Source organism: Mrakia frigida (genome assembly GCF_051309035.1).
Source record: "Mrakia frigida strain ATCC 22029 unplaced genomic scaffold BDY24scaffold_4, whole genome shotgun sequence".
NCBI lineage: Eukaryota > Fungi > Basidiomycota > Tremellomycetes > Cystofilobasidiales > Mrakiaceae > Mrakia > Mrakia frigida.
The window spans coordinates 978,422-1,004,362 of NW_027481277.1; the positions used below are offsets into that span (position 1 = coordinate 978,422).

The window sequence follows — 25,941 nt, forward strand, 5'->3', positions numbered from 1 at the left end:
CTTCAACACCCATCCCACCCCTTCCACCCCAAAGCAAACAACATGGCGAATCGCACTCTTCTACTTCTACTCTTTGCAGTCATCGCACTCGCACTCGTTCCTCAGGTTCAGGCTTTCGGAGCTGGGTGAGTTTGAGGGAAAAGAAAAGGGCATGTGAAAGGGAAGGGAGAAAGAGGGAGATCCAGGAGCTGACCATCTCTCTCCCATCCTTCTTCCTTTCTCAATGCTGTTTTGGTCGTTTTGGTTGGGCTGATATAGTAACATTCCCGAGTGAGTTCACTTTCTTGCTTGGTTTCGAAGGCTGGACCCCTATGGGAGGGCAGAAAAGAGGAAGGGAGGAGAGGCGACACCGCTTCGAGGGTCGAGGTGGAGGGAAGGACGAAAGCTCGCCGTTTTCGCTCCGGTTCCTTCAGCCAAAAGCACACCTCGAGCTCGGAGTCGACTCTAGGGAGACTCCTGGCATAGGGTGGGGTGATTTCGCAGGGATCTCGAGCCAGAGGGCAGGAACATGGAAGGAGAGAGATGAAACGAACGAACGATCGCTGACCTCGTTCTTTCCCAGCTACGCCTACCTCGAGGGAAAAGCTTTCCGACATGGAGATATCGAGGATATCCTCGAATCGATGGTCAAGAAGGCTGGAGGAGGATTCTTGGGATTGGTTCGTTCACTTTTCTCTGCAGAGGAGGAAGAGCCCGAGCTCAAGCTGACGCTCCCTTCCTTCCTCTTTTCCCCCTCCTCTCTCCCCCGTCGCCTCTCTTTCCTCGCTTCGTGTGTTGCTTCTTGGTCTTCCGGATTCTCAGGGATCTGGCGCCAAGTTCTCAGGTCTCGATATCAAGGTGAAATTTCGGCCATTCTGCGCGTCTGGTAGCTTTTGCTCGAGCTGATCGCAGTTTCGTCCTTTCGCTCCCTCCCGCCCTTCACCTTCCCATTCCCTTTCTTCCCTACCTCTCTTTCTACTTCGGATCAATAGAGAGTCTACTTCGGGAACTGGCTTCGTGATTACTCCCAAGCTATCGATATTGCGTCGCTCAAGAAGACCAACGTTCAGTCGATCTTGAACCTCCTCATGGCCTTGGGATTTATGACTTTTGGGTGTGAGTATCTCCTCCTGGCAGCTCGTCTCTTCCACAAGAGTACTGACTCTCCAACTGTCTACCTTTCAGATGCGACCGCTGAGTTCGAGATCACCGAAGAGAGGGTGAGGAGCGACGCGTCTCCTTCGTCCCTAGGCTCGTTTGCAGCTTCTGACTCTGTTTTGGAAACTATCTGCTCTCTCTAGATTGGCGCCTACCTTCCCGTTGAGCACATCGATAACCCTAAAGGTTACGGAGGAAACGAGGACCCCAGGAAGGTTCGTTCTGATCGAGATGCATCCTTTCCCTTCTCTCTCTTCTCGAGCTCATCATCCTCTCTTCTTTCTTCCTTTGCGTCCTACAGTACAACTCCAGGCTTCGACCTCCCGTTGATCCTCGAGAGCTGGAGATCGACCCTCATGTTTGTTAATCGACCCTCTGTACTCCGATATCTCAAGAAACTAATCTGCCTCACTCGTCCCCGTTTCCTTTGCGCAGACTGGGATGAAGAACTACATCGCCAACGAGAACGGAAACTGGGATACCTCGAAGGCTCTGATTCGAAGGACTATCGAGAAGTGTATCCATCACGCCCGTCTTCATCGAGCGCAAGGTTAGTTTGATCGTGTTTCGTGCTCTTCATTCCTCTCGCTTTTCTGCGCTGACCCTGCCTTTCCTTCCTCGATACAGGCCGAGACGAGGATGAGTATGAGGCTTACCGTCTTCTCGGGCAGGCTTTGCATACCATCGAGGATTTCACTGCTGTGAGTATCGTCTCCTTCGACGACGCGTCGAACCTCGAACTGAACCTCTCCTTCTTCCTCTCAAGCACTCGAACTTCTGCGAGCTGGCTCTGATTTTCCACGGATACCGAGACGTCTTCCCTCACGTCGGTCGAGACTGCAAGATCAAAGCTCCAAACGGATCGATGGTTCATCCTCTCGTTACCGGAACAGTGAGTTGACTTTCTCGTTCGATCCGCCTCGTCTTCCCGTACTGACGAGATTCGTCGACTTTCTCAGTTCGGTGGTTCCGACTTCATGCACTCGATGCTCGGAGAGGCAGGAGATCATCTCTCTGAGGCTTCTCTTACCGATCTTTCCAAGGCTGTCGACAAAGCTCGAAGCTCGTCGTCCGACAACTCGAACTCGGGACTGAGAGCGCTCTTCTCGCAGATCCCTGGAGGAGAGGGAGAGTCTATGTCGAGGGATATGGATGATATCACCCGAGCTGGACAGCCAGGAGCAGGAGGTCAAGATCCCAGCACGATGACTCCTCAGCAGGTGAGTTTTCGAGCTCGCTCCTCGTTCGCCTCGTTCTTGACCTACGTCTTCTCCTCCCGAACTGTAGCTACACGATACTCTCTGGAAGATCCTTGTGTTCCGAGACAAGGTCATGAAGGGAATCGAGAACACCATCGCTCGAATTCCAGGACTCAGCGGCTTGATCGAGAAGGTGAGCCTTCGTTGCTTTATCGACGTTTTGCTACTTCGCTCACTCGCCCCCTCTTTTCACTCCTTCTCGCAGATTACCAACTCTCTCTCAGTCTTCGTTCTCGCCACTCTCGAGCCTTACCTCGGTCCTATCCTCAAGTCCGCCACCGGAGGGCTCTCCGCTCTTTCCGAGGAGGGTTCGTCCACTTCTCGTCCAGTCCAGCTTCACAGACACACTCGCCGTTGCTGACCCTTCTTTCCTCGATTCATTCCTGTTTCTCGCAGTCATCAACGACCCTGAGCAGTTTGCCGTCGTTCGTTCCCTTCTTCTCTTCTCTTCTCTTCTCTCTCCCTTCCACGACGCGTTCGGGGCTGACTCGCCTCTCTTTCCTTCTTCGCAGTTCGAGAACCCTCAAGCTTCCGACCCCACTCACTCCTTCGCTTCCAAGGATCACTTCGGACTCATTCTCAACGAGCCTGCTGGAATGCTCGCTCGTATCAACATCAAGCATGCCGTTCTCGCCATCGTTGCCGCTTGGGACGATGTGAGTCTTCTCGTCCAATCTTCAGCTCCTAAACTTCGAGGATCACGAGCTCACCTCCGCATTCTTTTTCTTCTGCAGAACAACATGGATCCTCGACAGGTCGCCGACGCTGCTTGGGAGGTGAGGAGCTCCCTTCCCCGACTCCCTCGAGCTTTCGATTCTCCTTCTGACGCGTCTTCCTCTTCGTCTTCGCACCTTATTGTGTTTGTTTCAGGGAGTTTTCCACCCCAACTTCGCTTCTGGTCGCTCTCAAGTTCAGCAGGAGATGCTCGAGTTCATGAAGTCTTGGATCGACGGACAGGGAAGGGACAAGCAGGAGGTTTTGAACCGTCTCACCGCGTACGTCTCTCGTCTCCCTTTCTTCAGATGGCATCGACTTCGAGAAGACCGAAGACTGACCATGCCTCTCTCTCAACTCATACAGTGCCAAGGTTCGATCTGGAGACAACCGAAGAATCGGAGACACCTCGACCGTCACTCATTCTCACGATCACGCTGTTTGTTCCCTCTTCCCTTTTCTCTTCCTTCTTTCGTCGTTGTGTCCTTACATTTTTTTTTCCCTTTGTTCCGTTTGCTCTTCGCTTCAGACTAGCGTCCCCGCCGGTGGTCTCCAAGGTTCGTCGTCGTCGTTGCTTCTGGATTCAAAAATCGACGCGTCGACTCGAAGCTGACTTCCGACCTCCTTCTTTCTTATCCTTCCTCAGGAATGCTCTCCTCCAACAACGTCCACGTCCCCGGAGCTCAGTACCTCAACATGGGTCAAGATCTTCTCGCTGGAAAGATGCCTGGAAGCGCCGGTTTCGGACAAGGATCCCAGCAGGGAGCCTGGAGAGGGATGCCCGACGAGTCGTCCAACTCTGGATACCAGCAACAAGCTCCTCAGCACCAACAGCAGCAGCATCATCAGCAGCAGTCATCCTACAACCAGCCTAGCTACAACGAGCCTCCTCAGCATCACCAGCAGTCGAGCTACGAGCAATCGTCAAACTACAACCAACCGCCCTCTCAACAGTCTTGGAATCAGCCTCCTCCTCCCTCGCAATGGAACCAGGAGCCTCCTCAACAACAGCACTACCAGCAGCAGCAGCAGCAAGGTTGGAATCAGCCTCAACAGGATTACCAGCCTCAGCATCATCAGCAGCAGCAACAGCAGCACTTCGGAGGAGGAGGAGGAGGGGAAGAACAGTTCGGACAACAGCACCACCAACGACGAGACGACGACGACGACGAGGGACGAGGGGGAGGGTACCCTGGATCTGGGAGGCACGGAGGGGGACGAGACGGTCAGCATGGAGGCCAGCATCACGGCGGAGGAGGGTGGAACTGAGCGAGTTGAGGGTTGAGGGGCTTGCTGTTGTTTTCTCGCTTTTGTTCTGTAGTTAGCTTTCTACCTCGCTGTCGTAGCTTTCTTTCAGGTTTGTTTGCTTCTTCCATCCTCTCGATCCATTTTTGTTTGAATCGGCGAAAGGGAAAGAAAAGGAGGCACCTTCCCTGCCTAGAACGTCCATCATCTCTTCCTTCCTCCTTACCCCTCCCTCCTTCTCAGATCTCTTTCAATGGCACGCCCTCTCTCTCTCCTCTCCCTCTCGGATGCTCTTCCAGTCCAACCGACGTTCACTGGAGTGCCCATCGAAGTGAGATTGTGCCCCTTCTCTCCTCGAGGTCCCTCAACGTCGAGCTCACCCTCCGCTCCTTCTCCTTTAGATCGTTCGCCACATCGGTTCTTTCCTCGCCTATCCATCGCCCAAGCCTGATTTCTTCATCTCCCGAGCACCTCGCATCTCCAAGAATCTTATCAACCTCTCTTCGACCTCAAAAGCTCTCTACAACGCTTTCAAGTGAGTTCGCACTTCACCTCCTCCTCCTCCCCTCCTCTCCTCTCTCCTTCCATCCTTCTTCGATGCTCGTATCAGACCCCCTCTCCTGAGTCGAAACTTGACCCTCGTTCTACGCTCTGCTCCTACTAGGCGTGATCGATACAATCTCGTGGTCTTGAGAGGGACTCAGTCGTCTGTTGACTTCGTCGACTTCCTCCTCCAGGACGTCGAAGCGCTTCGTTCCGTTCGACAGCTCGTCGTCGACTCAGTCTGCCCTGTGAGTCATAACAATTTTCATTCGCATAGACCTTCGATCTGATCTGATTCTTACCTCCCCTGCAGCTGCACGACTACGACAGCATCGCACGACTCGTTTCTCATCTCCATCACCTCCAGGTCTGTTCGCCTCCTCTTCGACCTTCCCTCTGGAGAACGAGAAGCTGAACAGTTTTCGTCCTTCCATATCTCAGATCTTCTTCTACAACGGGTCTCATGGATTGCATCCCCGTATCGTTCGAGCTCTTTGCTTGCTACAGAAACGAGGAAGGCTCGAGACTCTTCATCTCGGGACAGCATCGTTCGAGAGCGTTACCGAGCTTGGTGCGCTTCTTCCTCTGTCTTTCCTCTCGGAACGAGCTTTTCTGACTCGTGTTTTGGGTGCGGATCCTTCTGTTCCAGCCAAGAAGCGATCGCACAAGCAGGGAGGTGCGCTGTCGAACCTCAGGGGCATCATTCTCCACGAGCCGGTCTCCTCTCAATGGGACGACTTCGATGGTTCTGCTGAAGTTCCTCCTTGGTTGGAAGAGCATCCTGTAGGTCTCATTAGCTTTTACATCATCCTTCGGTAGGCAGATCGCTGATTCTCTTCTTCTTACAGCATGAAATGTGGGAAGTAGTTGAGCGTGAGTCCGTCGCGTAGCGTCGAAAAGGCAAATCAAGCTCATTTCTTCCTTCTTTCTCATACAGACGACCTCCTTCATGATGTCGCAGCCTTTCTGAGTCGATCCAGGTCTACGTTGGAGTATCTGGACCTAGTGAGTGAGCGCATTTTGAGGACGTCGTCTCTTCTCTGTTGCTGATTCTCTCTTGCCCAATTCTTTCAGCGTCTCAATCCTTTCTACACCTCGACGTTCTTCTCTACGGACGCACCTCATCGCACGATGTTCTTCGACGAAGCCAAGCCGAGATTGCTTTCGAACGACGACTCATCCGATCCAGCTCCTCCTCGAGTTCTCGAGTTCCCTCGCCTCAAAACTCTTTCGCTCCCTCCCATGGACCTCACGAGCCCAGTCGCCATCCAGCTTCTTCGCCACTCTCCTCTCCTCGAACACCTTTCCCTCATTCACGATCCCATCAAGGCAGTTGGAACGCCGCGCATCGAGCTTCCCTCCCTCTCCCACCTCGTCTGGTTGAAGGTCGTGAACATCCCACATCTGGAAGAGGAGTTCGGATCCCCACCTTTCTTGGACGTCGTCGAGAGTCTTCGAGGGACGACTAGCTTGAAAGCTCTCGAGATTTTGGGAGCAGGATCGCTGAGTTACATGGACCAACCGCGACTCGTCCAAGTCTCGTCGAGTTTTCTCAACCTCGCCTCTCTCAGTCTCTCATCTCCTGACTGGCGATGCTCGATGGTACGTCGACTCTTCATCTCTTTCACGCTTCTTCTTCAAGCCGGTTCTGATCCTTCGTTCGTCTCCCTTTTACAGAACGAAGTCCAATCCGCTCTCTCCTCTCTCAAATCCCTCACCAATCTCTCATTCGACTTCGATCCCAACTTCACCGATCCTCCCTCGCCAGTCCCGGAAGCCAGCATCGCGCTGATAGAAGATGGAGATCTCGGTCCTCCCGACTACGTAGTCGGCTTGATCAGTGAGTCGTCACACGCCGAACTCTTCCCCTAGGGCCCTACGTGCTCGAACTCGAGTTCTGACTCTTCCTGCTTTCTTTTCGCCTTCGCCTTCTTTCTCTGCAGTGGATTACTTCTACGAAGACATCCCAAAGAAGGACAGGCTGCTCGGCGTTGGTCTTCTGGATCGTCCTACGAAGGAATTCCGACACTTCACCAGCATCGTCGAAAAACTCGCTCTCTCGGTCGTGCGTCTGAAGACGATCGACTGGGACTTCGACGAGCTGTACTCGTTGGTCTGGGATGTCGAGAGAGGAGAAGATGGGAAGGTCACCGTGAAGGGGGTCCTTTCTTGTGACGAGTTGGACGAGATGGCGTTTGGGGACGATTTCGATGAAGACGACGACGGAGAAAGAGAAACGGAGGACGAGGAGGACGAGGAGGAATGGGTTGATGAGGACGAGGACGATGCTAGTATATTCTAGGACGATGTTGATTAGTCCAGTCTTTCAATTCGAAGCCTGTGATTGCTCTGAATTCTGCTATGTTTCGAGCGAAACCTCTCTTTTCGGAATCGGACTCGACGCGTCCCTCTCTTTGCCACCGGTCAGACGCGACGCGGCATGGACATTATCTGTGAACACCAGCGACAGATTATATCTACCTAGAGGAGTTGCAGTCGAGACTCGACAGGTAGGAGCGCAAGGGTTCAAAAGAAACGAATGCAAACGGGGCGCGTCGATCTCGAAGCGTCGGAGGAGGAAGATGGGACTGCAAGAGAGATCAAACGAGTGATAGATCACTACTATCTGTGGTCTGAGCTGTCGAAGAGGAGTCTGATCGTGGGATACTAGCACTCAGCACGGGAAGAGAGCAGAAGAGAGGCAAATGACAACGCGTCCCTCCTTTCTCTCCGTCTCGATTCGAAGTTCAGTGCAAGGAGAAATGGATAGAAGACGATAACTGGGACGCGGTATAAGTGAGGAAGATGTGAAAGACCAGGTATTATGAGAGCGGAAAAGGTAAAGAGATGATGCGAGAAAAAGAGAAAGAAAGCGAAGAAGAAAGCAAAGCAAAGCAAAGCGAAAGTGAAACCAAAGCGAGGAGCACAAGAACGACCGAAAGAAAACCAAGAAACATAGAAACCAAGACCAAAAAAAAGCTACTCTAGAAGGACCTACTTGGGCGAGGGAGAAGGAGAGTCCTCCTCTTCGTGGTCGAACTCCGAGGGAGGAGAGTCGAGAACGACGGTAAGATCCCCCTCTCCTTCCTCCTCCTCCTCCTCCTCGTCGTCCACCGCCAGCGACGCCAGCGTCTCATCCCCAGGACCATCCGACATCGTCTCGTCTCCAACAGAAGCATCATCGTCCTCCTTCACTTCCTCCTCCTCACCCGTCGACGAAGGCGTTGGCGCGACCTCCTCCTTCTGTTCCTCGACCGTCGTCCCAAGCGATCCGAAACCTCTCGACCGGAGAGTGTTGAGAATGCTCATAGCCTGACCTCCGAACTCTCCTCCTGCTCCAGCACCTCCGAGATCGAGGGGAAGCATCGTCGACGACGTCGAGAGGGAAGTGGGAGGACCCCCGGAGGCTGATCGACCTGCTCGACGGTTTCGACGAGGAGTCATGCTCTTGAGCGAATCCATGATGTTGTCCATGACTGGTGCTGATTCGTCGATCTTGGCGTCTCGTTCGGCCTTCTCTCGAGCTCGTACCTCGGCAGCCTGAAGGGGAGAAAGAGGAGAGGAAGATCAAGGTCAGGACGCGTCGAAGAAGGAAGGAGAGGAGCAAGCAGAGACGGAGACGAACCTCCTTCCGACGAAGTTTGGCAGCCTCGAGCTCGGCCCAGGTCAAGTTCTGCTTCTGGCACTGCTTGTACGAGGTGACGAACGTCTTGAAGATGCCGAAGAAGGTATTGGACGCTGTCATCGGGTCCTCTCCGAAGTACTTGAGGATAGCGTTGTAGGTCGACTCGGCGGTGATCCTCTTGTCGTTGAGAGCATCGAGCCGTTCCCTAGCGTCGGCAAGGAAGCGAAGCATCCGTTGAGCGTATCGATCTCCGGGGATGGGTTCGTCCGTGAGGTGAGCCTTGATCTCTCGATCCGTCTCGTCCAGCTTCTTGAAGAGGTCGGCGACTCCCTCTCCCACGGGTCTGAGTTCGTCTGAAGAAAAAAAAGGCAAAGGGGTATGTTGCGTCAGCGAGAGAACGAGAACTAAACGGAACGGAACGAGAAGGAATGATGAACTCACGACGCGACCCCTCGGCAGCCTTGTCGAGCTCGTCGAGGAAACCCTCCATCTCCTGGAAGAGGTTCGAGACTGTCCGTTCGAGGAAATGAAGCAAGTTCTGGCCCTGAGGTGACTTAGTTTCGACGAGCTGCGAAGGGAAAAGAAAGAGAGATGAGCTCGAGTTCCCGTTTCGAGAAGCACACTCGTTCGAACGAACCTTGTTGATGGAGCTAATCTTAAAACCGAAAGCTCCTCCTGCGTACGAGTTTCCGTTGAGGTAGTTTCCGATGAGGAGAATGAGCTACAACAGGAAACGAGAGCGAAAGTCAGCGGCAAGAAAGACGAGCAAGGACGAGAGAGGAAGGAGACGAACAGAAAGCAGCTCTCGGAACTTGGGAGCCTCTTGAAGAGCGAGCGATGCGTCGATGGTTTGATCGGCAGCCTGGAGGACGAAAAGGGAGCAGGTCAGGACGATGGAGATTGAAACGAGTGCGAAACGAAGAGGGAAGGTTGAACCGACCTCCTCGAACAGCGAAATCCGCTCCTCGAACCGAGCTCGATACAGCATTCCGTTGACTCGAGCTTCCAGTCGAGGAATCTTGATGAGATGAACCATGAGACGATCGGCAGGGTGAAGGAGGAGAAGTTCGGCGACGGTGTCGGACTTGTGAGAGTTGAGCTTTCCGACCTGGTTGAGGAAGACGCGGCGAAGAGAGAACGAGCAAGGTCAGTCTCATACAACAAAACGAGATGGAGTGAAGTGGGAGAGGAGGAGTCTGAGGTAAGGACGAGAGAGACTCACCTGCTCGGGACTGGGCAAAAACTTCTGCATGTTCTCGAGGAACGTCTGAGAGCAGTAGACTTCGTCGCACGAGAGGATCTTGGCACTGATCTCTTGAGGGTCGTCGATCTTGAATCCTTTCATGAAGATCTCTGTAGAAAGTCGAATCGAAGAAGGACGGAGCAGGAGCAGCGATCAGCGAAGCAATTGAGGAAGAGACGCGTCGAGAAGGGAGACAAGGACTCACCGACCATCCGTTTGACCTTCGGTTCGAGGACACTCATGAGCTCCACCTGCTTCTGCTTGTCTATCGACGCAATAAAGAAAGGGGAAAGTAGAGCGTCAGTTCGAGGAAGAAGGGAAAGAGGCGAAACAGAGGACCGCAAACGAAACGCCAACTCACCAATCTGCATCTTCGCCGCCTGACTCGAGAACGTGCTCTCCATCTGACTCCAAATGTCCATCTCCTTCAACTTCTCGGCCCAGGCGTTCTCCTTCGTCGCACTCCCCGTCACGCTCCAAACGTTCTGCTCGTCGGGCTTCAACTCGACGATCTTGTCCCAATGCAACTGCTTGACCTTCGCCGCCGTCTTGTACTGAACGTCCTTCCTCGGCCCTTTGGTCGGAGCTGCTCCGAAGGAAGGTAGCGAGTCGAATCCAGGTGTTCCAGGAGGAGTAGGACCAGCAGAACCAGCCCCGTAGGAGGATTTGCGGTTGCCTCCTGATGAGCTTCCGTTCGACTTGAGGTTGGCGAATCCTGCCCCGATGGAACCGAGGAAGGCTGGTCGAGGAGGACCTGAGCGAGTGGAAGGGGAGGAGGGTTCGGAGGATCCGTCGTCGTTGGGTTTGGAGGTCGACTTCTTTTGGAATCCAGCGGAGATGTCTCCGAGGAAGGCAGGACGAGGAGGACCGGATGCTGAGGCTGAGGAGGTGGGAGTGGGAGGTTCGTCGTTGTCGTCGTCGTTGGGCTCTCCCTTGGCCTTGATTTGAGAGTGAAGAGCTGCCATCATGGGGTTGAAGCGAGGTGGAGGTCGAGTGGGAGGAGTGGGTTCGTTCGACGCGTTCTCCTCGTTGTCGCCGTCGACCTTGTTCTTCGACGCGATTTGAGCCATGACCGAGGCGAAGGGATTCGGTGGACGACCGGAAGCCGACTCTCCTCCTGCTCCTGTCGAGATCTGAAGCTCTGCTCCCTCTTGAAGGGTGGGAAGCGAAGGAGGAGTCGCCGTTCCCTCCTCTCCTGGAACCTTCGACGCTCCTGCTCCTCCCTTCGGCGTATCCACGAACGACACACTCTGCCCTGACATCGACCGCGAATGACGAGCCGACTCTCCTCCACTGAGGGAGCTCTTCCGTTCCAGAGACGAAGCCGTCGACGAAGGACTCGTATCCTCCGTCCGAATCGTGAGTCCTGAAGCTCGACTTCCCGTCCCCGCCGTGATGTCGCTGTCGGTTCCGTCGTCGGGAGATCTCGATCCACTGGGCTTCCCGTTGACGTTTCCAAGAGTGGGAGCTGAGGCACTCCGAGAGAACCGACGTCCGTTGAGTTCTTCGAGGAAACGAGGAGGGAGATGAGATCCTTTCCGACTGGACGAAGCTGGGATTTTGGAGCCTCGGAGGTCGGTGTTTCGAGCGGAACGGGGCATGGGTGTTGGGGAGTTCTTTAAAGGGAGAAGAAGAGAGGTTATGAAAGATCGGAGTAGAAAGGAAACCAAGAGACTCACAAGTTTGTCGAGGTTCGCCGCAAGACTGGCTTCGATGTGCTCTCTCACTCTCTCCTCCTCCGCATCGATGAACTGCGACCCACTCTTCACCTCCGCCCGTCTCGTCGCCGTCGACTTCCCTCCAGCAGCAGCAGCACCGTTCTTCCCCTTCGCCGTCGACGCAACCTCCGAACTGAACTCCTCGTCCTCCTCGTCGTCGTCGTCGAACGCTCCATCCTCCTCCGGCGTCCCTCCTCCTCCTCCAGCGACGATCTTCTTCTTGTTCCGATACCCCCCCTCGAGCTTCTCGATCGTCCTCTTGATCTCGTGCTGTCGTTCGAGGTTGGCGACGAGCTGTTCCCTGTCGATGGCTCCGACTCCTCCGTTGGCGGTCGAACTGGCGGCAACGACGTTCTCCAACCCTCTCGACTCTCGAAGCATGTTGAACAACTCCTGGATCCGAAGTTCGAGGGAGGCGATCCGTTCCTCGTACATCTTCTTCATCTCGACCAGATCGGCTTCGAGCTTCTTGGTGGCGAGACGAGAGTTCTTGAGGTGCTCCTCGGACGAGGCCAACTTCTCGTTGAGTTGACTGAGAGCGAGCCGATCTCCTGCTCCTTCTCCTCCTCCTGATCCCGACGAAGAAGCGATGACTCGAAGTTCCTCCTCGACGGCAGCTTTCTCGAGAGCAAGTTGCTGAGCCGTAGCTCTCATCTCCGAAGCCTGAGAGAGAGCCTTGTCGAGTCGATCCTGATCCGCAAACCTCGACACGACCTTGGCCACGCTGACTCCCATGAGAGCCGAGAAATCCTGCTCCGCTCCGGCTCCCACCTTCTGATCGAGGACGACGGAGGTGATGAGTTGATCGATGAGCTGGAAGTAGCGCATCCTCGTCTCGTCGTCGTCGTCCCGGATGAGGAGCAGGTGCTGCATGGACGAGAGGAAGAAGTCTTGAGCTCGAGTCCCTTGGATGGAGGACAGGATGGCGTTGAAGATGTCGAGAGGGTTGGAGAGGTCCTTGAGGAGGTCCTGGTTGAAGTCTCTGGCGAGTTCTCGAGCGTCGTCCTGCTCCTCGGTTTCGATCTGGAGGATGATCCGATCCATCGAGGAGTGACCGAAGTCCTTGAGTTTGGAGATGATTCGCTTGACGCCGCAGGCTTCCATTTGGGCTCGGAGGTGCACTCGGACGTCGAGCTCTTCGCAGACGGTGGTGATGGCGTGGATGAGGAAGAGGTTGGCGGCCTGCGACGCGTCGAGAAGAGAAGCGGGAGAAGCAGGTCAGCTCGAGAAGCGAGTCCAGGACTGTTAGACTTCGGTTCGTCCCAGTAAAGAAATCATAAGAAGGAAGATTCACTCACAGCATAATCGTTCAACCCTCCCTCCGCAACCGAAGTCACCGCCGACGACCCCAACCCTTTCCTCAGATCCTCACTCATCCCGACCAAACTCCCCATCCTCCCCCTCCCATCCACCGTCGCCTCAAACACGCTGAACCAAGCATCAAACTTCCCATCGGCCTTCCCCAACTGCTGCAGCGACTTGAGGCCCTGGATCACAAAGTCGTGCCCTCGAGGTTTGTCCCAGTAGCAGAGGAACGTGAGGACGTCTGCGACGAGTTTTCGGGTTGGGAGGTTGGGGGAGGAGAGGGAGCAGGCGATGTGGGTGATGACGTGGGGGTGGGTGATGGCGTCGTTCGCTCCGTGCTGGGTTGGGGGAGAAGAGGGAGGAGACGCGTCGAAGAGTCAGCGAAGAGTTGAGCCGAGGAAGAATGAGGGTCAAGGACGAACCTTGCTGTTGAGTAGAATCTTCAAACACTTGATTATCTCGTACTCCAGATCGATATCGAGTTGTTTCCTGCGAAAAACGAGATCAAAACCCAGATCAGCTCGACTCTCGTCCCTCCTCTCTCTCTCCTCCTTCCGAAACCAAAGACTCACTTCGTTGCCTTGTGATTCAGCATTCCCAAAGCGTTGGCTAGCACACTCTGACCCTGCAGCTCAATGAACGACCGGAACCATCTACGAAAACGCCAAACGAACAGAGGGATCAGCCTCGAGACTCTCGAAACGAGAAGAACGAGAAGAGAGAGACTCACGCGACGGGTTGCGTCCTCAACGAAACCGACAGCGAAGCGACGTGTTTCCCCGTGACCGATCCGTCCATGAACTTTTGGATGTACCTACAGACGCACAAAGATCAGCTCGTTCGGTCGAGCTCCAAGCTCACGGCCGCCTTCTCCCTTCCAGCTTCTCAAACCCAAACGCTCAACCTTCTTCAGACTCACCACTCGGGACTATCCCTCCCATAAACGCCTCTCCCGTCCCCTCCCATCTCCTTCGCCTGACTCTCCCTCTTGACCCTGTCCCTCTCCTGCTGCCACTTGATCCTCGCTCCGTTCAGGACGAGCAACCACTTCTTGTCGTCCGGCAGAGCTCGCATCTCGGTTCTCGAAGCTGCTGAGCCGGTGTGAGAGGAGGAGGAAGGGGTTCCGCTTGGGTAGGAGGATTCTCGATCCACTGGGAGGAAACGTAAAAGCAAAGGGAGAGGGAAAGGGAGGGAAGGGTGAGCTCGTTCGTCGTCCTCCTTGCTTTCGTTCGAACGCCTCTACTCACACATCAACCCCTCAAACATCCTATCCACCTCCTCTTTGCTCGGTCTAGGAAAATGGAACTCCTCCGAAACCGCTACTCTCTCGACTCTCTCCCTGTCTCCGTACACGCTCGGCGAGTAGACGCTGCTTGTTTCCGACGGCTGGAAGGTAGGATACCTGCCTGAAGCGGACGAGGTTCGACCGTGTCTGGAGGAGGTGGAGAGAGGTTGGTTGGAAGGTCGGGAGGCGATGGAGGCGGAGGGAGTCGTTGTTGAGGATTCTGAGGAGCGACCGAATTCGGAACGATGCGAGGGAGTCGGGGAGAAGGAACGGTCGGGGTAGGAGGAGGAGGAGGGACCGGCTGTTGAATAGGAGGACGACTGTTGTTGTTGTTGTTGTTGTTGTTGAGATGCTGTTCTGTTGTAAGAAGGGTTGTTGTTGTTGTTGTATGAAGAAGACGAGTTGGACGAAACCGAGATGGTCCTCCCCAGGCTTGGTGGTTGCTGCTGCTGCTGTTGATGATAGAACGAGCTCGGTGGTGGTGGAGGAGTTGCTGAAACCGAACTTAGCGGTGGAGAGTAGGACGACGACGGTGTTGGTGTTCCTTCTTCTATAGTAGTATTCGATGCATCCCTTCTAGACGAGGAAGAGGAGACGGTGGTGGTTGAGTTTGTGGATTCTCGACGGGTTGGAAGTTGGGAGGAGTGGATGTTGAGGTTGGTTCCGTCGACGGTCAGGGTTGGATTCGTATTGGGTGAGGAGATGACTCGTCCTGTTGGGGCGGCACTGCAAGGTGTAAGATGAAGAGGGAAGTGAGCAAACAGGGAGGGAAGCAAGGAGGGAAGGAAGGAGGATGTTGAAGGTTGTCGAGCTCGGGGTCTCGTTCCCTTCCCTTCTCTCCCTCTCTCCCTTTTCTTACAAGCCCTCCCAAAACAACCTCTCTACAGTCTTCCCAGCACCTTCGCAGCTCAAGCCCAACCAGCCTTCTCGTCCCTCCTCTTTCGCTGGCAGAACCTCTTCCTCCTCAAACCGCCCAGCACCACCCACCTCCTCCTGTCCCTTGTTCTCCCTCTCCTCCTCTTTCCCCTGTACTCACCTCTTCTCGTTAACCTTCCCTCCCGGTCCTAATCGATCGTAAGGAACGCTCATCTGTCCTAGATCGCTCACTTCTCCTCCTCCTCCTCCTCTATTCGATCCCAACGACGAGTTGCGTCCAGACGAGGACGAGATGGTCTCGCTTGAACCCGTCGACGACGACAGAGGACCTCCTCGACTTCGTTTCGATTTGAACAGAGAGGCCATCCCTCTAGCTGGAAAGTGGTAAGTCGAGGAGGAAGGCAGAGGTTGAGGGCATCCACTACTAGAGGGAGCTCGAGAAGGGAAGGAAGGGAAGGAAGGAGGAAGGGAAGGTGAGGTGAGGGCTTGTCGAAGTTGGGAGGATCAGGGTCGATCGTTCGTTTCGAGTCCCTGGACGCGGAGGGTTTCCTTTCTCGATTGAAACTGTGAGAAAAGCACTAGTAGGGAAATGAATATGTCTTCGTTCGCCGAGAACGAAGGGGGTCATAAAGTCATTAAGAATCACAGCAAAAAGTTAACCGACAAACCAAAGAAACCCTCCGAGTCGCGTTTGTTTCAGCCCAAGGTCGCCCAACCTTCCTCTTCCTCGTCCTCTCCTTCCACACCGAGCAGCTCCCACCCTCCTCCTCCTCCTTCCACTGGTGAGGGCAGAGGAACCAACACTCCCGAATCCTCCATCCCATGCAACGGCGACGAGGAAGAAGCGTGCGAGAACGACGACTGAACCTGGAGATGAGCCTCTCCCAATCCGGCGGAGAGGCGAGTTACTGAAAATCCGAAGGCGTAGCGGTGGTTCCAGCAGGTCGAGACTGAGAAGAGGGGAGCCAAAAAGAGAGGAGAGTTCGTGTGAGTGATAAGAAGCGAAGAGAAGGAGGCGAAGACGGGGAGAACGCACCACCGCGTCTCCGTTCGCCAGATTGAGCTGTTCGACTTCATCGTTCATCTTGTCGATCCAGCGCTGCAAGAGGGAAGCGTTGTCCTTTTTGAGAGCTTCGTTCCGAGCGGTGGTGTGGTTGAGTTCGAGGTTGAGGGTGGTGATTTCGTCGTGGAGGATCTGGGGGAAGCATCGAGGAGGGGAGGAGATGGAGGGGAGGTGAGTTTGGAGTTCGAGCTTGAGCGGCTCCGAAAGGTCGATAGGGAAGAGGGAGGATCCACAGAGGATGGTAAAGGGATGCTAGTGCTTACCTGAATGCCATGATCCTTCTCCTTCAACCTCTCCTTCCACTCCTCCGTTCCTCGCTTCCATTTCGTCTCTCCTTCCGTCAGACGACGGAGCTCCTCTTGATCCAGACGAGCTTGATGTTCCTTCTCTTGGAGGTTCTGCGTACATACGAGCAAAGCCAACGATGCGTTCGCGAAGGGTCAACAAGGTATCTTCGAGAGAGACGAGAGAGGCGAAGAAGCGAAGGAAACGAAAGGAAGAGCTCACCTCAGTCATGGTGAGGAGCTTCTGAGTGTTCTGACCCTGCATCTTGTAGACATCCGAGAGCTCGTTCCTCAGAGCTGAAACCTGTCCTTCTAGGGATCCAACGTAGGCTTGTAGGACGGGGTTCCTTTGAAGATAGAGGCGAGGTCAGGACGCGAGGGAGAGAGAGAGAGACAAAGGAAGGAAGGGACGCACTCTTCTCCTCCTCCTCCTTTCTCGTTCGTTCTGCCCTCCGATCTGACGCTTGTTGCTGCTCGAAGAAGAGCTTGATTACGATCCTTGAGAGCTTTGGTTTGTTTAGCGAGTTTGCGATCTGAGAAACGAGTAGGAAAGACAGTCAGAAAGAGAGGAAAGAGGAGCAGGGAAAGGGAACGAGCTCACATTGATCGATGATGGTGAGATAGGACGCTTCAGATTGATTCCTTTGGATGAGAGAATATCGTAGGGTGTCCTGCCAGAGAGGAGAAGCGAAGGTAGTCATCCCGAAAGAAGAAAAGTATGAGGGTTGTTGTTGTTTGAGAGTTGACCAGATGGAGGAAGGAGGTCAGACTGATTACGGACGTCATGACCTCCTTCCTCCCCAACTCCATCTTGCCCTCTCCCTTCTTCTTCTTCACGAATGGGACTCTCTGATCACATCAAACGCGCCATCGGCTCTACACCAGAACGACCTACCGGAGCTTCAGGAGGACGACTCTCTGTTTCCTCTGCTGCCTCTTCCTCTGACGGAGCAGGAGAGCCCGTCAAGGGGAGGGAACGGTCGGCCTCGTCGTCCTTCTCAAACTTGCTAGGTGGTGGAAGCGACAAGAGGAAGTCTACAGAGGTACTCCAGGACGCGGACGACTCTGAGGTACTAGACGAGTCAGAGGGAAACGTTCTGTTGAGTCTCATCAGTCAACGTGAGTTCACTCTTGGTTATCGAGAAGGGGAAGGAAGCAAGGAGGGAGGAGGGGGAAGAGATCGATCCATCCTCCCTCCTCATCTTGGATGGCTTCGCTGACCCTTTTCGTTGCTTTTGATGCTTGGGGAATGCAGTCAGGATAGGAATGGATCTCACCAAGGTAAATCTTCGCCCACTCTTCCTCGTCTGCTCCTTCCGAATCTCGTTTGGTTCCTTCCACGTTCAAGCTCGCTAGCTCCCTCCCTCCTCCTCTCCTCCTCTCCTCTCGCTCTACTCACACGTGCTCTTGCTGACCTTTCCTCTACTCTCTGCTTGCTCTGCACCTCTAGATTGCTCTCCCTACCTTCGTACTCGAACCTCGGTCCATGCTCGAGAGGATCACCGACTTCTTTGCTCATCCCGACCTCATCTTCACGATTGGAAAGGAGGAGGATGCTCAGGAACGGTTCCTCGCCGTTCTGGCTATGTACATGTCCGGATGGCACATCGTGAGTTCTCGATCCTGCTCTCTCGTGTCTCCTCTATCATCTTCTGACCTCGTTCTTCATCTCTTCCAGAAACCCAAAGGGTAAGCGAGCTCACGACGGAGGACGCAGGCTCGTTCTGCGACTTTGAAACTGATCTTGCTCGCTTTGGGTCGCAGAGTCAAGAAGCCGTACAACGCTACCCTGGGAGAGATCTTCCGTTGCTCCTACACCTATCCAGACGGCAGTGAGGGATTTTACGTTTCTGAACAAGGTATCGCCGGCCTTCCTTCTTTCCTCACCCGCCTCGGCCGCCTGGCTTCAGCCGCACCTTTGTCTTCTTGCTGACCTTTTGCTCGTCTTTTTCGTTCTTCAGTGTCTCACCATCCTCCCGTCTCTGGTGAATTTCTCGTCTCAATCTTGTCGTGGGGAGCAGGAAGGAGACGCCGAAGAGAGGGAGAGAGCGAGCTGAGCTGATTCTCTTCGTTTCGTCTCGCTCTTCCCACCATCAGCCTACTTCTACGCCTCGCCTCAGAACGGAGTCCTCATCTACGGAGAGCTTAGACCCAAGGTACGTGTCATATCTCGTTGCTCTTCTTTCGTTTCCTCGAGCTCGATCAGTCTTGACTGAACACGTCCTCCCTCTCCCTCCGTCGCGTCGTCTGCCTTTCAGTCGAAATTCCTGGGGAACTCTGCGATGACGATTATGGACGGAGAGAACAGAGTCATCTTGATGGATAGACCAGAAGATGGAGGTGAGCCTTGCTTTTTTCTCTCACGAGCCAGACGAGGGTGAGAAGGAGAGAGAAGCTCACCGCGTCTCGGCCATCGGCTGACATTTCCTTCGTCTCTCTCCAGAATACCAGATCAGTATGCCCAACATGTACGCTCGAGGGATCATGTTCGGAAAGGTGAGTCTCGAAGTCCTCCTTCCTGCCTTCTCCTCCGTCTCGACCTAGCTCGAAGCTGAACCTTTCCTTCCTTCCTTACCTTCCCTCTCGTTCCGTCCTTCCTGAAGCTCATCCTCGAGCTTGGAGATCCCAGTGTGATCAAGAACGTCAAGACTGGATACTCGTGCGATATGGACTTCAAGACGAAAGTGGGCTCATTTCTTTCGACACTTTGAAGACTCGCCGCGTCGCGTCCTCGTACGAGAAGGGCTGATCCTTTCCTTCTCTTCGCAGGGCTTTTTCTCTGGAACGTACAACGCCGTCGTCGGGAAGGTCAACGGTCCTAAGGGACCTGTGGGAGATATCACTGGGTTCTGGTCGGAGAGTATGGATTTCAAGGATCTAAAAGTGCGTTTCGGGATTCCTTCGCTGCTCGTCGCTCCTTCCCTCCTTCGACCCGACCTCGAGGTTGAGCCCAACCTGCACCTACTAATCAAATTTTACCTCTCTTCATGCGTCTCTCAGTCCCCTTCAGCACGAACCCTCTTCGATGCTCACGAGTCGACCACCACACCCAAGCAGGTCGCTCCCGAGTCTGAACAGGAACCCAACGAGAGTCGTCGGCTCTGGCACGACTTGACTGAAGCTATCAAGTCCAAGGATATGGAGGGAGCCACCGAGGCGTGAGTCGTTTCTTTCACATCTGGGCGTGATTTCAGTCGAACAAACGAGGAGAGAGTTCGAACGCCAGTGAGCTCACCCATTTCGAATTTGTTTGCTCGGCGACTGCAGGAAGAACGCTGTGGAGGAGACTCAGCGGGAGGCTGCTAGACTTCGAGGTGGAGAGGCCAACCATCAGATGAGGTACTTTGAGCTGAAGGGAGAGAAGTATTCGCCGCTGTGTGGGATTTCGAAGTGAGTTCGACGTTTCTTCCAACGCGTCTTTGCCCTTCCTCGTTTCTGACTCTCTCTTTCTCTCTTTCATTTTTGTTCCTTCGTAGTCTGCCAAAGGATCGTCTGGAGTGCACCAACCTTATTCGGTCGTGGATCTGGCCGAACGGAGCTCCTGGTGCTGAGAAGAAGCAGGCAGCAGCAGCTTCGAGCTCGTCGCCGTCGCGTCCTTCGCTGCCTGATTCGGAGCCTTCGAAACTTCCTCGTGCGTCCCCTTCCGGTTCCTCGACTCTTCTTCCCTCGACAATCTGCTTGCTGACTCTTCGCCGCGCTCCTCCTCTTCGAACCACAGAAGCCGTCCCAACCGCTCCAGGACCTCCCGTCGGACCCGTCTCGCCTCCCTCCTCCCTCCCTCCTCCAACGTCAACCCTCACCAACTAACCCTTTGGGCCGCCTTCCGTTTCCTCACTTGCTTTCTTCACTCTTTTCTAATCACTACCTCTTGTTGTTTGCCTCTCTCACTTACTACTACTACTCTCTCACGTTCGTTTCTCCCCTCTCGCTCGTTCATCTTCTCTCCACGTCGTTTTCGCTTTTCTTGGTTTTCTCCCTCTCTTACAAAGCTACTGATTACTGGGCCTCGCTTCGCACTTCTACATAGCATGTCCTTCTCTTTCTTCACGAAACGCGTTTCGAGGCAAGGAGGAAATGAACAAAAAAACAACGAGATCGCAGACGCGTCGTTCGAAATCCGACCCTTCCTTTTTTTCCTCCCTTCTTTTCTGTTCGCTCCTGGCCCGTTTCCCCTCCGATACCGGAGAAGGTGCGCACACACTGCCTACCTATTAACCCGAATAAGACAGAGAGCCAGTGCTCGTCAGGAAAGAGAAACCAAAAAAAAAAGAACGAACCACCAACCAAACGCGTCAAAGGTCGACGTTAAAGGGCGAGGCCTGGATCGATCTCCTCCCTAAGAACGAAGACCGAGGAAGGTTTTTCGGATTGCTTCTCGATCTCTACTGAGGCCATTGGCCGTCATCACAAGCGCTGGTAGAAACGGGTCGTGGGAGAAGATGATCGAGGTCGAGAAGAGTTGAGAGTCGAGGAAAGACGCGCGTTTTTGTGACCTCTGGTAGTAGATCTACTAGTGCATCTTCAAGGTGAAGGAGAAGCTCTCGTGAATCTGTTCAGCATGCGGAAGAGAAAGAGCCTCTCGAGTTGAGTGAAAACGGAGACCTTTTCATCAAGATCGAGTGAGCAGCGGAGTGTCTGACTTTGCGCGCGCGTTCTGAGCTCCTCCTTTCCCCTCCTTTTTTCTTCAGGACCTGCTTCCCTTGTGTTCCCTTCCTGGATCGCCGTCTGTCAACACCACCAGCTGTTCGTTCCCTTCTGTCTCTGAAGGTCTTGATTCTTCGTTGGTCCTCCTTTTCTCCGTCGGTGCTTTCGCTTTTTTTTTTTTGCCTCCTTGTTCGAGTTCGGCCAACTCCTGACGTTTTTCCCACGTTTCCGTTTCCCTTTGACAAGAGGTCCAATCAGAAACGGCTCTTAGGGCTCCCTCCTCCCAAACGGTCAACGTCCATCTCAAACAGATCCGACCTCATCAACAACTCTCTCTACTTTCCTTCCTTCAACCTCTTCCAATCAAGGCACCGGATCTTTGAGAATCACGAGCCACGTCCCCTTCCCTTCCTTCGTGCACTCCTCCCTTCCTTCGACGAAACTCTCCTTCGAATTCATTGGCGTCTGTCTCTCTTTTGGAACCAAACACCCATCACTTCCTTCCCTCTCTTCTGTGAGTTCTACATCTCCTCCTTGACTGAAACGAGCTGGTAGCAGATCCGACACGGTCGAGCGGACTCTGTTTAATCTCCTCTGCTGGCTTGAAATCGAGAGAGAGAGAGGAGAGTCAGGACGATTCAGCTGACTCTCTCCTCCTCCTCCTTCCCTCTCCCTTGCCCCTTCCTTCCCTCCTCTCCCCTTCAACCTTCACCCTCCAACGACCCCTCTATTCCCTCCTCGACTACCAACGCTCGCTCCTCCGCTTGGACCGAATTCCATACGATGCTTCAGAGCTCTTCTACGCCTTCCTCTCCTCTCGTCGCCTCCACCTCCTTCCTTCTTCAACCTCTCAGCTCCCCTCCAATCCGCATCCCTCCAACACCAATCTCAACCTCGACACCCGCTCCTCCTCTACCTTCGTACGACATGCCTTCAGCTTCCTCGGGCGTCCCTGTAGCGGTTCCTACGGTACGTTCATCTCTTCTCTCCTCCCACCACCTCGCTCCATCCCGCCTTTCTTCGGCCTTCCCCTCCTCCCTTCGTTCTCAACCGTCCCACCTCCTCCGAGCCTCGTAGAGATCTAATCTTGAGCTGATCATTTCCGTCTCTTCTTCCATCTGTTATCCGTTTAATTTCTCTCTTAACTCCTCTTCAACGTCGCCTCCAACTGGCCTCCACCTTATCGCCGTCCCTTTGAAATGGACTTCTCCTCCCTCCTTCCCTCCCTCCCTCCCTCCCTCTCCCTCTCACCTCTGCTCCCAATCAACCGGTCCGCCTCCCATTCGCTGCGATAAAACGGTCCAATCCCATCTTCAATCTGGATATGCAATCTATACAGCACTCGGCTCCTCAGCCTATCCCACCACCTCCTCAACCCTCTCCCTCCCAAGCTTCACCCATCCTCTCGCACCCTTCCTCGTCAGCATCAGCAACCTCCGTCATGACCGAGGACGAAGAGGTCAGTTCTACTCTCTATACATCTTCCTCGTCCTACTCTCGTCTTCCTGGGCTCAGGTCCAGCATCGCTGACTCTTCCCTTGCGCCGCGTTCTTCTTGCCCTTTCGTTGAATTAGGATCTCGAGGACTACCGTCCAGGAGGCTACCACCCTGTTCGAATCGGAGACGTCTTCAGGGACGGTCGTTATGTTATCGTGAGGAAGCTGGGATGGGGACACTTCTCGACGTGAGTTTCCCTCACCATCTTTCTCGCTTCAGAAGAACGGTCGCTTGGTTTCGGAAGGGAGGGCAGGGAGAGGAGAGACGACGGAACGATGCGGCCGTTTCGCTTCCCCAGCTTGGATTCATGAGGAGGTGCTGACCTTGAGTTCATTTGGTTGATTTTTCGGGTGGTGTTACAGTGTTTGGCTGGCTAGGGACGAGAAGTGAGTAGATTTCGAGCTAGTCGGGAGGGAGAGAGAGAGAGAGTTCGGAGGGAGGGAAGGGAAGGCGAGGTCGAGCGCGGCTTTCCTTGCCTCCTCTCTTTCCTTCCCTCTTCGAGAGCAAGCAGCGGCTCGAAGCTGCAGGAGATCTGACTCTTCCTCTTCTTCTCTTTGCTTCCAGGGTCAAACGTCACGTCGCTCTCAAGGTCGTCAAGTCAGATGGACACTACACCGAAACCGCTCTCGACGAGATCCAACTCCTCCAACGTCTAGTCACCTCGGATCCCAACCACCCAGGTCGGAGACACGTCGTTCAACTCCTCGACGACTTCCGTCACACCGGTCCCAACGGATCGCACGTCTGCATGGTCTTCGAGGTCTTGGGAGAGAACCTGCTCGGCCTCATCAAGCGGTATCAGCACCGAGGAGTTCCTCCTCACATCGTTCAGCAGATCGCCAAGCAGGTGCTGTTAGGTCTCGACTACCTGCATAAGGAGTGTCAGATCATTCATACGGATCTCAAGCCCGAGAACGTGAGTTTTCCTTCCTCTTCTTTTCTGTGCGAGAGTTCAGTTCTCTCGAGTCGAGTCGCCTCTCGCCTCGCCTCGCCTCACTCTCGTCCTTTCCTCTCGAAACTCAAGAAGGCTGACTTGCTCCTTTCCTTCTTACTCGCCTTCTCTTGCACTCTACAGGTCCTCATCTGTATCGAAGACGTCGAAGCCGTCGTTCAGGCCGAGCTCGCGTCGTGCCCAGCAGCCGTTCCGACGAAGCTCGTCGGAGTCCCTCCTTCGCAGGGACGAGGAGGAACCCAGACTCCCAGGAGGGAAGGAATCTTCATCGTCGGATCCCAACCTCTACCGAGTCCGAGCAGCTCGTACGGAAGCAGTCCCATGCTCGACAAGTTCGCCTTCGGAATGAGCAGCATAAACGACCCTCCTCCCTCCTCCTCCCTCGGCGGCTCGAAGCTCGCTGGAAGCAGCTCGAAACCCGGATCGTCCTCCTCGACATCGGCAGATCCTCACTTCGGAGAGAAGACCACCATCGCTCCCATCGTTCAACGTCACGGTCCCTCCCTCCTCTCCCAGCAGGCTCCTCTCCACTCCAACAACACCACTCCAAACAACTCGGGCTTCACCCTCAGCCTTCCCGGAACCTCTGCCATCTCCACCGCTACCAAGAACGGCAACCACGCTTCCTCCTCCTCCTCCGCTCTCAACGCTTCAGGACCCAACACTCCCACTCCTCAAACTCCAGACGACGGTCCCACCACGCCTCCTCCCATCAACATCTCCACCTCCGTCATGTCGACCCTCTCCGTCTCGGACGAGTCTCCCACATCCACCACCACCACCGAAGACATCGCCAAGTACGGAGCCGCCGTCTCGCACGGAGCAGGAGCTCGATCGACCCTCCCAGATTTCCCCGTCGCTCCCACGGCAGGAGATCCAACCACCCTTCCTCCGCCGTTCCCTTACGACCCAGCGAGTCTCGAGAGGATCACCGTCAAGATCGCCGATCTCGGAAACGCCTGCTGGGTCGATCATCATTTCACGAACGACATCCAGACGAGGCAGTATCGTTGTCCGGAGATCATCCTTGGGACGTCGTGGGGACCGTCGGTGGATAACTGGAGTGCGGCTTGTCTCGTGAGTCTTCGTCTCTCTTTCCTTCGTTTGCTTCTCAGCTCTAAGCTGGAGGTTCGAGGAGTAGAACGAGAACACAAAGTTAACTCTCGCTTCTCTTCCTCGTCGTCTTCGAACTTGAACAGACCTTCGAGCTCATCACTGGAGACTACCTCTTCGACCCTCAGCCTGGAACCAAGTACGACAAGGACGACGACCACATGGCTCAGATCGTCGAACTCCTAGGAGAGATTCCCAAGTCGCTCGCTCTTTCAGGTCGTTATTCCCAGGAGCTCTTCAACAAGAAGGGTGAGTCGATCTCTCGTCCTCGACGCGTCTTCTCGAAACCCTCTCCTGACCTCGTCTTTTTTTCCTTCGTCTCTTCAGGTGAACTCCGACACATCCACAAACTCCGTTACTGGCCCGTCACCTCGGTCCTCAAGGAGAAGTACGGCATGACCGTCGAGGAAGCCGACCTCTTCTCCTCGTTCCTCTCCCCGATGCTCAACCTCTACGGCGACAAACGAGCTCAGGCTCGGGATATGATCGACCACCCTTGGCTTGGAGGAGTCGTCGTTCAAGGAGAGATCGAGGTCGCAGAACAACGAGCCAACTCGGCTTCCACGTCGGCGGCGTCGTCGGTCGTTGGATCAGCCTCAGCCTCAGCAGCTCTTCCTCCTCCTCGTCCGATCGGAGCAGCCGTTCCTGTACCGAAGGTCGCTGGAACCCAGAAGAAGACAGGGTTCGACGTGCTGAAGGGGAAGGCGAAGGCTACGCTCGGTGGATCGAAGTAGGAGGATCGTCGTCGGTCGCGTCTGAGAGGGAGGGAGGTCGTTGTGTCGTGTCGAGTTACCTTTCCCCTTCTCTATCGTTTCTTTTTTTTCCTCCTCTATCTTACATAATGTTTAACGTAGTCTCTCGGTGACGGACATATCCACATCCGTTCCTCCTTCACGTATCTCTCTCTCTCTCTCTCTCTCTCTCTCTCTCTCTCTTTCCTCCCTCCCCTGTTTGTGTTTTCCTCCCTCGCCTCGCCCTTTTCTTGACTTTTTGTAGCCAGCCTTCTTTGGGAAACGTACCTTTTCTACCCTTTCTCTCTTTCTTTCCCAGTCCGGATCCATCTCTCCCCTATCTCTCGCTCGCTCTGCCGTACCGTTCTCTCGGTTTCTAGGTTCTCGTTCCACGTCTCTCCGTCGTTTTTTTCTTTTCTTCTTTCATTCTCTCGGGGATCTTCTTTTCACTTGCCTACGTTACGCGTTTTCTCCCCTCACTACCTTCTCTCTTTAGATGCATGTTCTCTCACTCTCATCTTCCCTTGCGTTTTTGAAGGGGAAAGGAAAGGAAGGGGAAGAAGGATCGGACGCGTCGAGATTGCCGCATCGAGATCGTTCAGTCGTTCGTTCGGTCGTTGCTCGTACAGATATAGACAAGTAATAAGTAAGCACGTAGATAAGGGAAACGTAGAGATCGTCGTTCGTCCGTTGTAAAGAGAGATCCC

General features: G+C 54.4%; 7 protein-coding genes across 7 annotated transcripts; 4 read left to right on the forward strand and 3 right to left on the reverse strand.

The window, feature by feature from the left end:
* Nucleotides 1-10: 10 nt before the first annotated feature.
* BDY24DRAFT_378698 (heterokaryon incompatibility protein Het-C-domain-containing protein) lies at nt 11-4,510 on the forward strand. Its single transcript, XM_076638969.1, has 21 exons — nt 11-125; nt 259-270; nt 563-659; nt 802-837; nt 972-1,095; nt 1,165-1,199; nt 1,281-1,352; nt 1,439-1,495; nt 1,573-1,687; nt 1,765-1,838; nt 1,904-2,029; nt 2,097-2,357; nt 2,425-2,529; nt 2,602-2,704; nt 2,793-2,821; nt 2,909-3,052; nt 3,131-3,172; nt 3,267-3,391; nt 3,477-3,549; nt 3,640-3,667; nt 3,757-4,510. Exons 1-21 carry the CDS (start codon nt 43-45, stop codon nt 4,377-4,379), a joined length of 2,364 nt encoding a protein of 787 aa, XP_076500085.1. The 5' UTR covers nt 11-42; the 3' UTR covers nt 4,380-4,510.
* A 49-nt stretch (nt 4,511-4,559) lies between these two features.
* BDY24DRAFT_378701 (uncharacterized protein) lies at nt 4,560-7,202 on the forward strand (the record flags this gene model as incomplete). Its single annotated transcript, XM_076638970.1, has 11 exons — nt 4,560-4,686; nt 4,757-4,890; nt 5,020-5,146; nt 5,212-5,265; nt 5,340-5,469; nt 5,548-5,681; nt 5,747-5,771; nt 5,836-5,903; nt 5,973-6,500; nt 6,576-6,738; nt 6,842-7,202. The coding sequence occupies exons 1-11, from the start codon at nt 4,609-4,611 to the stop codon at nt 7,198-7,200; spliced, it is 1,800 nt and encodes a 599-aa protein (XP_076500086.1). The 5' UTR covers nt 4,560-4,608.
* Nucleotides 7,203-7,647: 445 nt separating this feature from the next.
* Nucleotides 7,648-8,471, reverse strand: BDY24DRAFT_207595 (uncharacterized protein). Its single transcript, XM_076636494.1, has one exon. It carries the CDS (start codon nt 8,370-8,372, stop codon nt 7,893-7,895), a length of 480 nt encoding a protein of 159 aa, XP_076500087.1. The 5' UTR covers nt 8,373-8,471; the 3' UTR covers nt 7,648-7,892.
* A 193-nt stretch (nt 8,472-8,664) lies between these two features.
* On the reverse strand, nt 8,665-14,239 carry BDY24DRAFT_207593 (uncharacterized protein). Its single transcript, XM_076636493.1, has 14 exons — nt 14,037-14,239; nt 13,709-13,940; nt 13,520-13,603; nt 13,362-13,442; nt 13,212-13,278; nt 12,783-13,127; nt 11,446-12,666; nt 10,128-11,382; nt 9,972-10,031; nt 9,746-9,876; nt 9,464-9,631; nt 9,317-9,385; nt 9,161-9,244; nt 8,665-9,091 (listed from the first exon to the last, which is right to left on the reverse strand). The coding sequence occupies exons 1-14, from the start codon at nt 14,053-14,055 to the stop codon at nt 8,729-8,731; spliced, it is 4,179 nt and encodes a 1,392-aa protein (XP_076500088.1). The 5' UTR covers nt 14,056-14,239; the 3' UTR covers nt 8,665-8,728.
* A 1,330-nt stretch (nt 14,240-15,569) lies between these two features.
* Nucleotides 15,570-17,079, reverse strand: ATG16 (Atg16p). Its single transcript, XM_076636496.1, has 6 exons — nt 16,899-17,079; nt 16,713-16,830; nt 16,521-16,644; nt 16,277-16,411; nt 15,987-16,145; nt 15,570-15,900 (listed from the first exon to the last, which is right to left on the reverse strand). The coding sequence occupies exons 1-6, from the start codon at nt 16,996-16,998 to the stop codon at nt 15,856-15,858; spliced, it is 681 nt and encodes a 226-aa protein (XP_076500089.1). The 5' UTR covers nt 16,999-17,079; the 3' UTR covers nt 15,570-15,855.
* On the forward strand, nt 16,897-20,340 carry BDY24DRAFT_207643 (OSBP family protein). The gene is made up of 15 exons (XM_076636495.1): nt 16,897-17,416; nt 17,553-17,578; nt 17,748-17,906; nt 17,976-17,986; nt 18,062-18,156; nt 18,259-18,282; nt 18,395-18,453; nt 18,556-18,637; nt 18,741-18,793; nt 18,901-18,981; nt 19,067-19,180; nt 19,298-19,455; nt 19,565-19,687; nt 19,774-19,928; nt 20,016-20,340. Exons 1-15 carry the CDS (start codon nt 17,137-17,139, stop codon nt 20,102-20,104), a joined length of 1,509 nt encoding a protein of 502 aa, XP_076500090.1. The 5' UTR covers nt 16,897-17,136; the 3' UTR covers nt 20,105-20,340.
* Nucleotides 20,341-22,265: 1,925 nt separating this feature from the next.
* On the forward strand, nt 22,266-25,237 carry BDY24DRAFT_336853 (kinase-like domain-containing protein; the record flags this gene model as incomplete). Its single annotated transcript, XM_076637251.1, has 8 exons — nt 22,266-22,400; nt 22,516-22,625; nt 22,801-22,824; nt 23,003-23,354; nt 23,514-24,081; nt 24,220-24,467; nt 24,590-24,752; nt 24,831-25,237. The coding sequence occupies 8 exons, from the start codon at nt 22,266-22,268 to the stop codon at nt 25,235-25,237; spliced, it is 2,007 nt and encodes a 668-aa protein (XP_076500091.1).
* Between the last annotated feature and the right edge of the window lie 704 nt (nt 25,238-25,941).

Excerpts from the sequence above, each read along its gene's own strand:
- BDY24DRAFT_378698 (XM_076638969.1), top strand. The coding sequence starts at position 43 with ATGGCGAATCGCACTCTTCTACTTCTACTCTTTGCAGTCATCGCACTC. Across the intron at positions 1,496-1,572 it reads AGCTGGAGATCGACCCTCAT|ACTGGGATGAAGAACTACAT; the intron begins GTTTGTTAATCG and ends TCCTTTGCGCAG. Across the intron at positions 2,705-2,792 it reads CTCCGCTCTTTCCGAGGAGG|TCATCAACGACCCTGAGCAG; the intron begins GTTCGTCCACTT and ends TGTTTCTCGCAG.
- BDY24DRAFT_207595 (XM_076636494.1), bottom strand. The coding sequence starts at position 8,372 with ATGGACAACATCATGGATTCGCTCAAGAGCATGACTCCTCGTCGAAAC.
- BDY24DRAFT_207593 (XM_076636493.1), bottom strand. Across the intron at positions 9,877-9,971 it reads GAAGGTCAAACGGATGGTCG|AGATCTTCATGAAAGGATTC; the intron begins GTGAGTCCTTGT and ends GACTTTCTACAG. Across the intron at positions 9,386-9,463 it reads GGATTTCGCTGTTCGAGGAG|GCTGCCGATCAAACCATCGA; the intron begins GTCGGTTCAACC and ends TTCGTCCTCCAG.
- ATG16 (XM_076636496.1), bottom strand. The coding sequence starts at position 16,998 with ATGACTACCTTCGCTTCTCCTCTCTGGCAGGACACCCTACGATATTCT. Across the intron at positions 16,412-16,520 it reads AGCTCCTCACCATGACTGAG|AACCTCCAAGAGAAGGAACA; the intron begins GTGAGCTCTTCC and ends GTATGTACGCAG. Across the intron at positions 15,901-15,986 it reads TGGCGAACGGAGACGCGGTG|TCTCGACCTGCTGGAACCAC; the intron begins GTGCGTTCTCCC and ends CCCTCTTCTCAG.
- BDY24DRAFT_207643 (XM_076636495.1), top strand. The coding sequence starts at position 17,137 with ATGGGACTCTCTGATCACATCAAACGCGCCATCGGCTCTACACCAGAA. Across the intron at positions 19,456-19,564 it reads ATGGAGGGAGCCACCGAGGC|GAAGAACGCTGTGGAGGAGA; the intron begins GTGAGTCGTTTC and ends CGGCGACTGCAG. Across the intron at positions 19,929-20,015 it reads GGAGCCTTCGAAACTTCCTC|AAGCCGTCCCAACCGCTCCA; the intron begins GTGCGTCCCCTT and ends TTCGAACCACAG.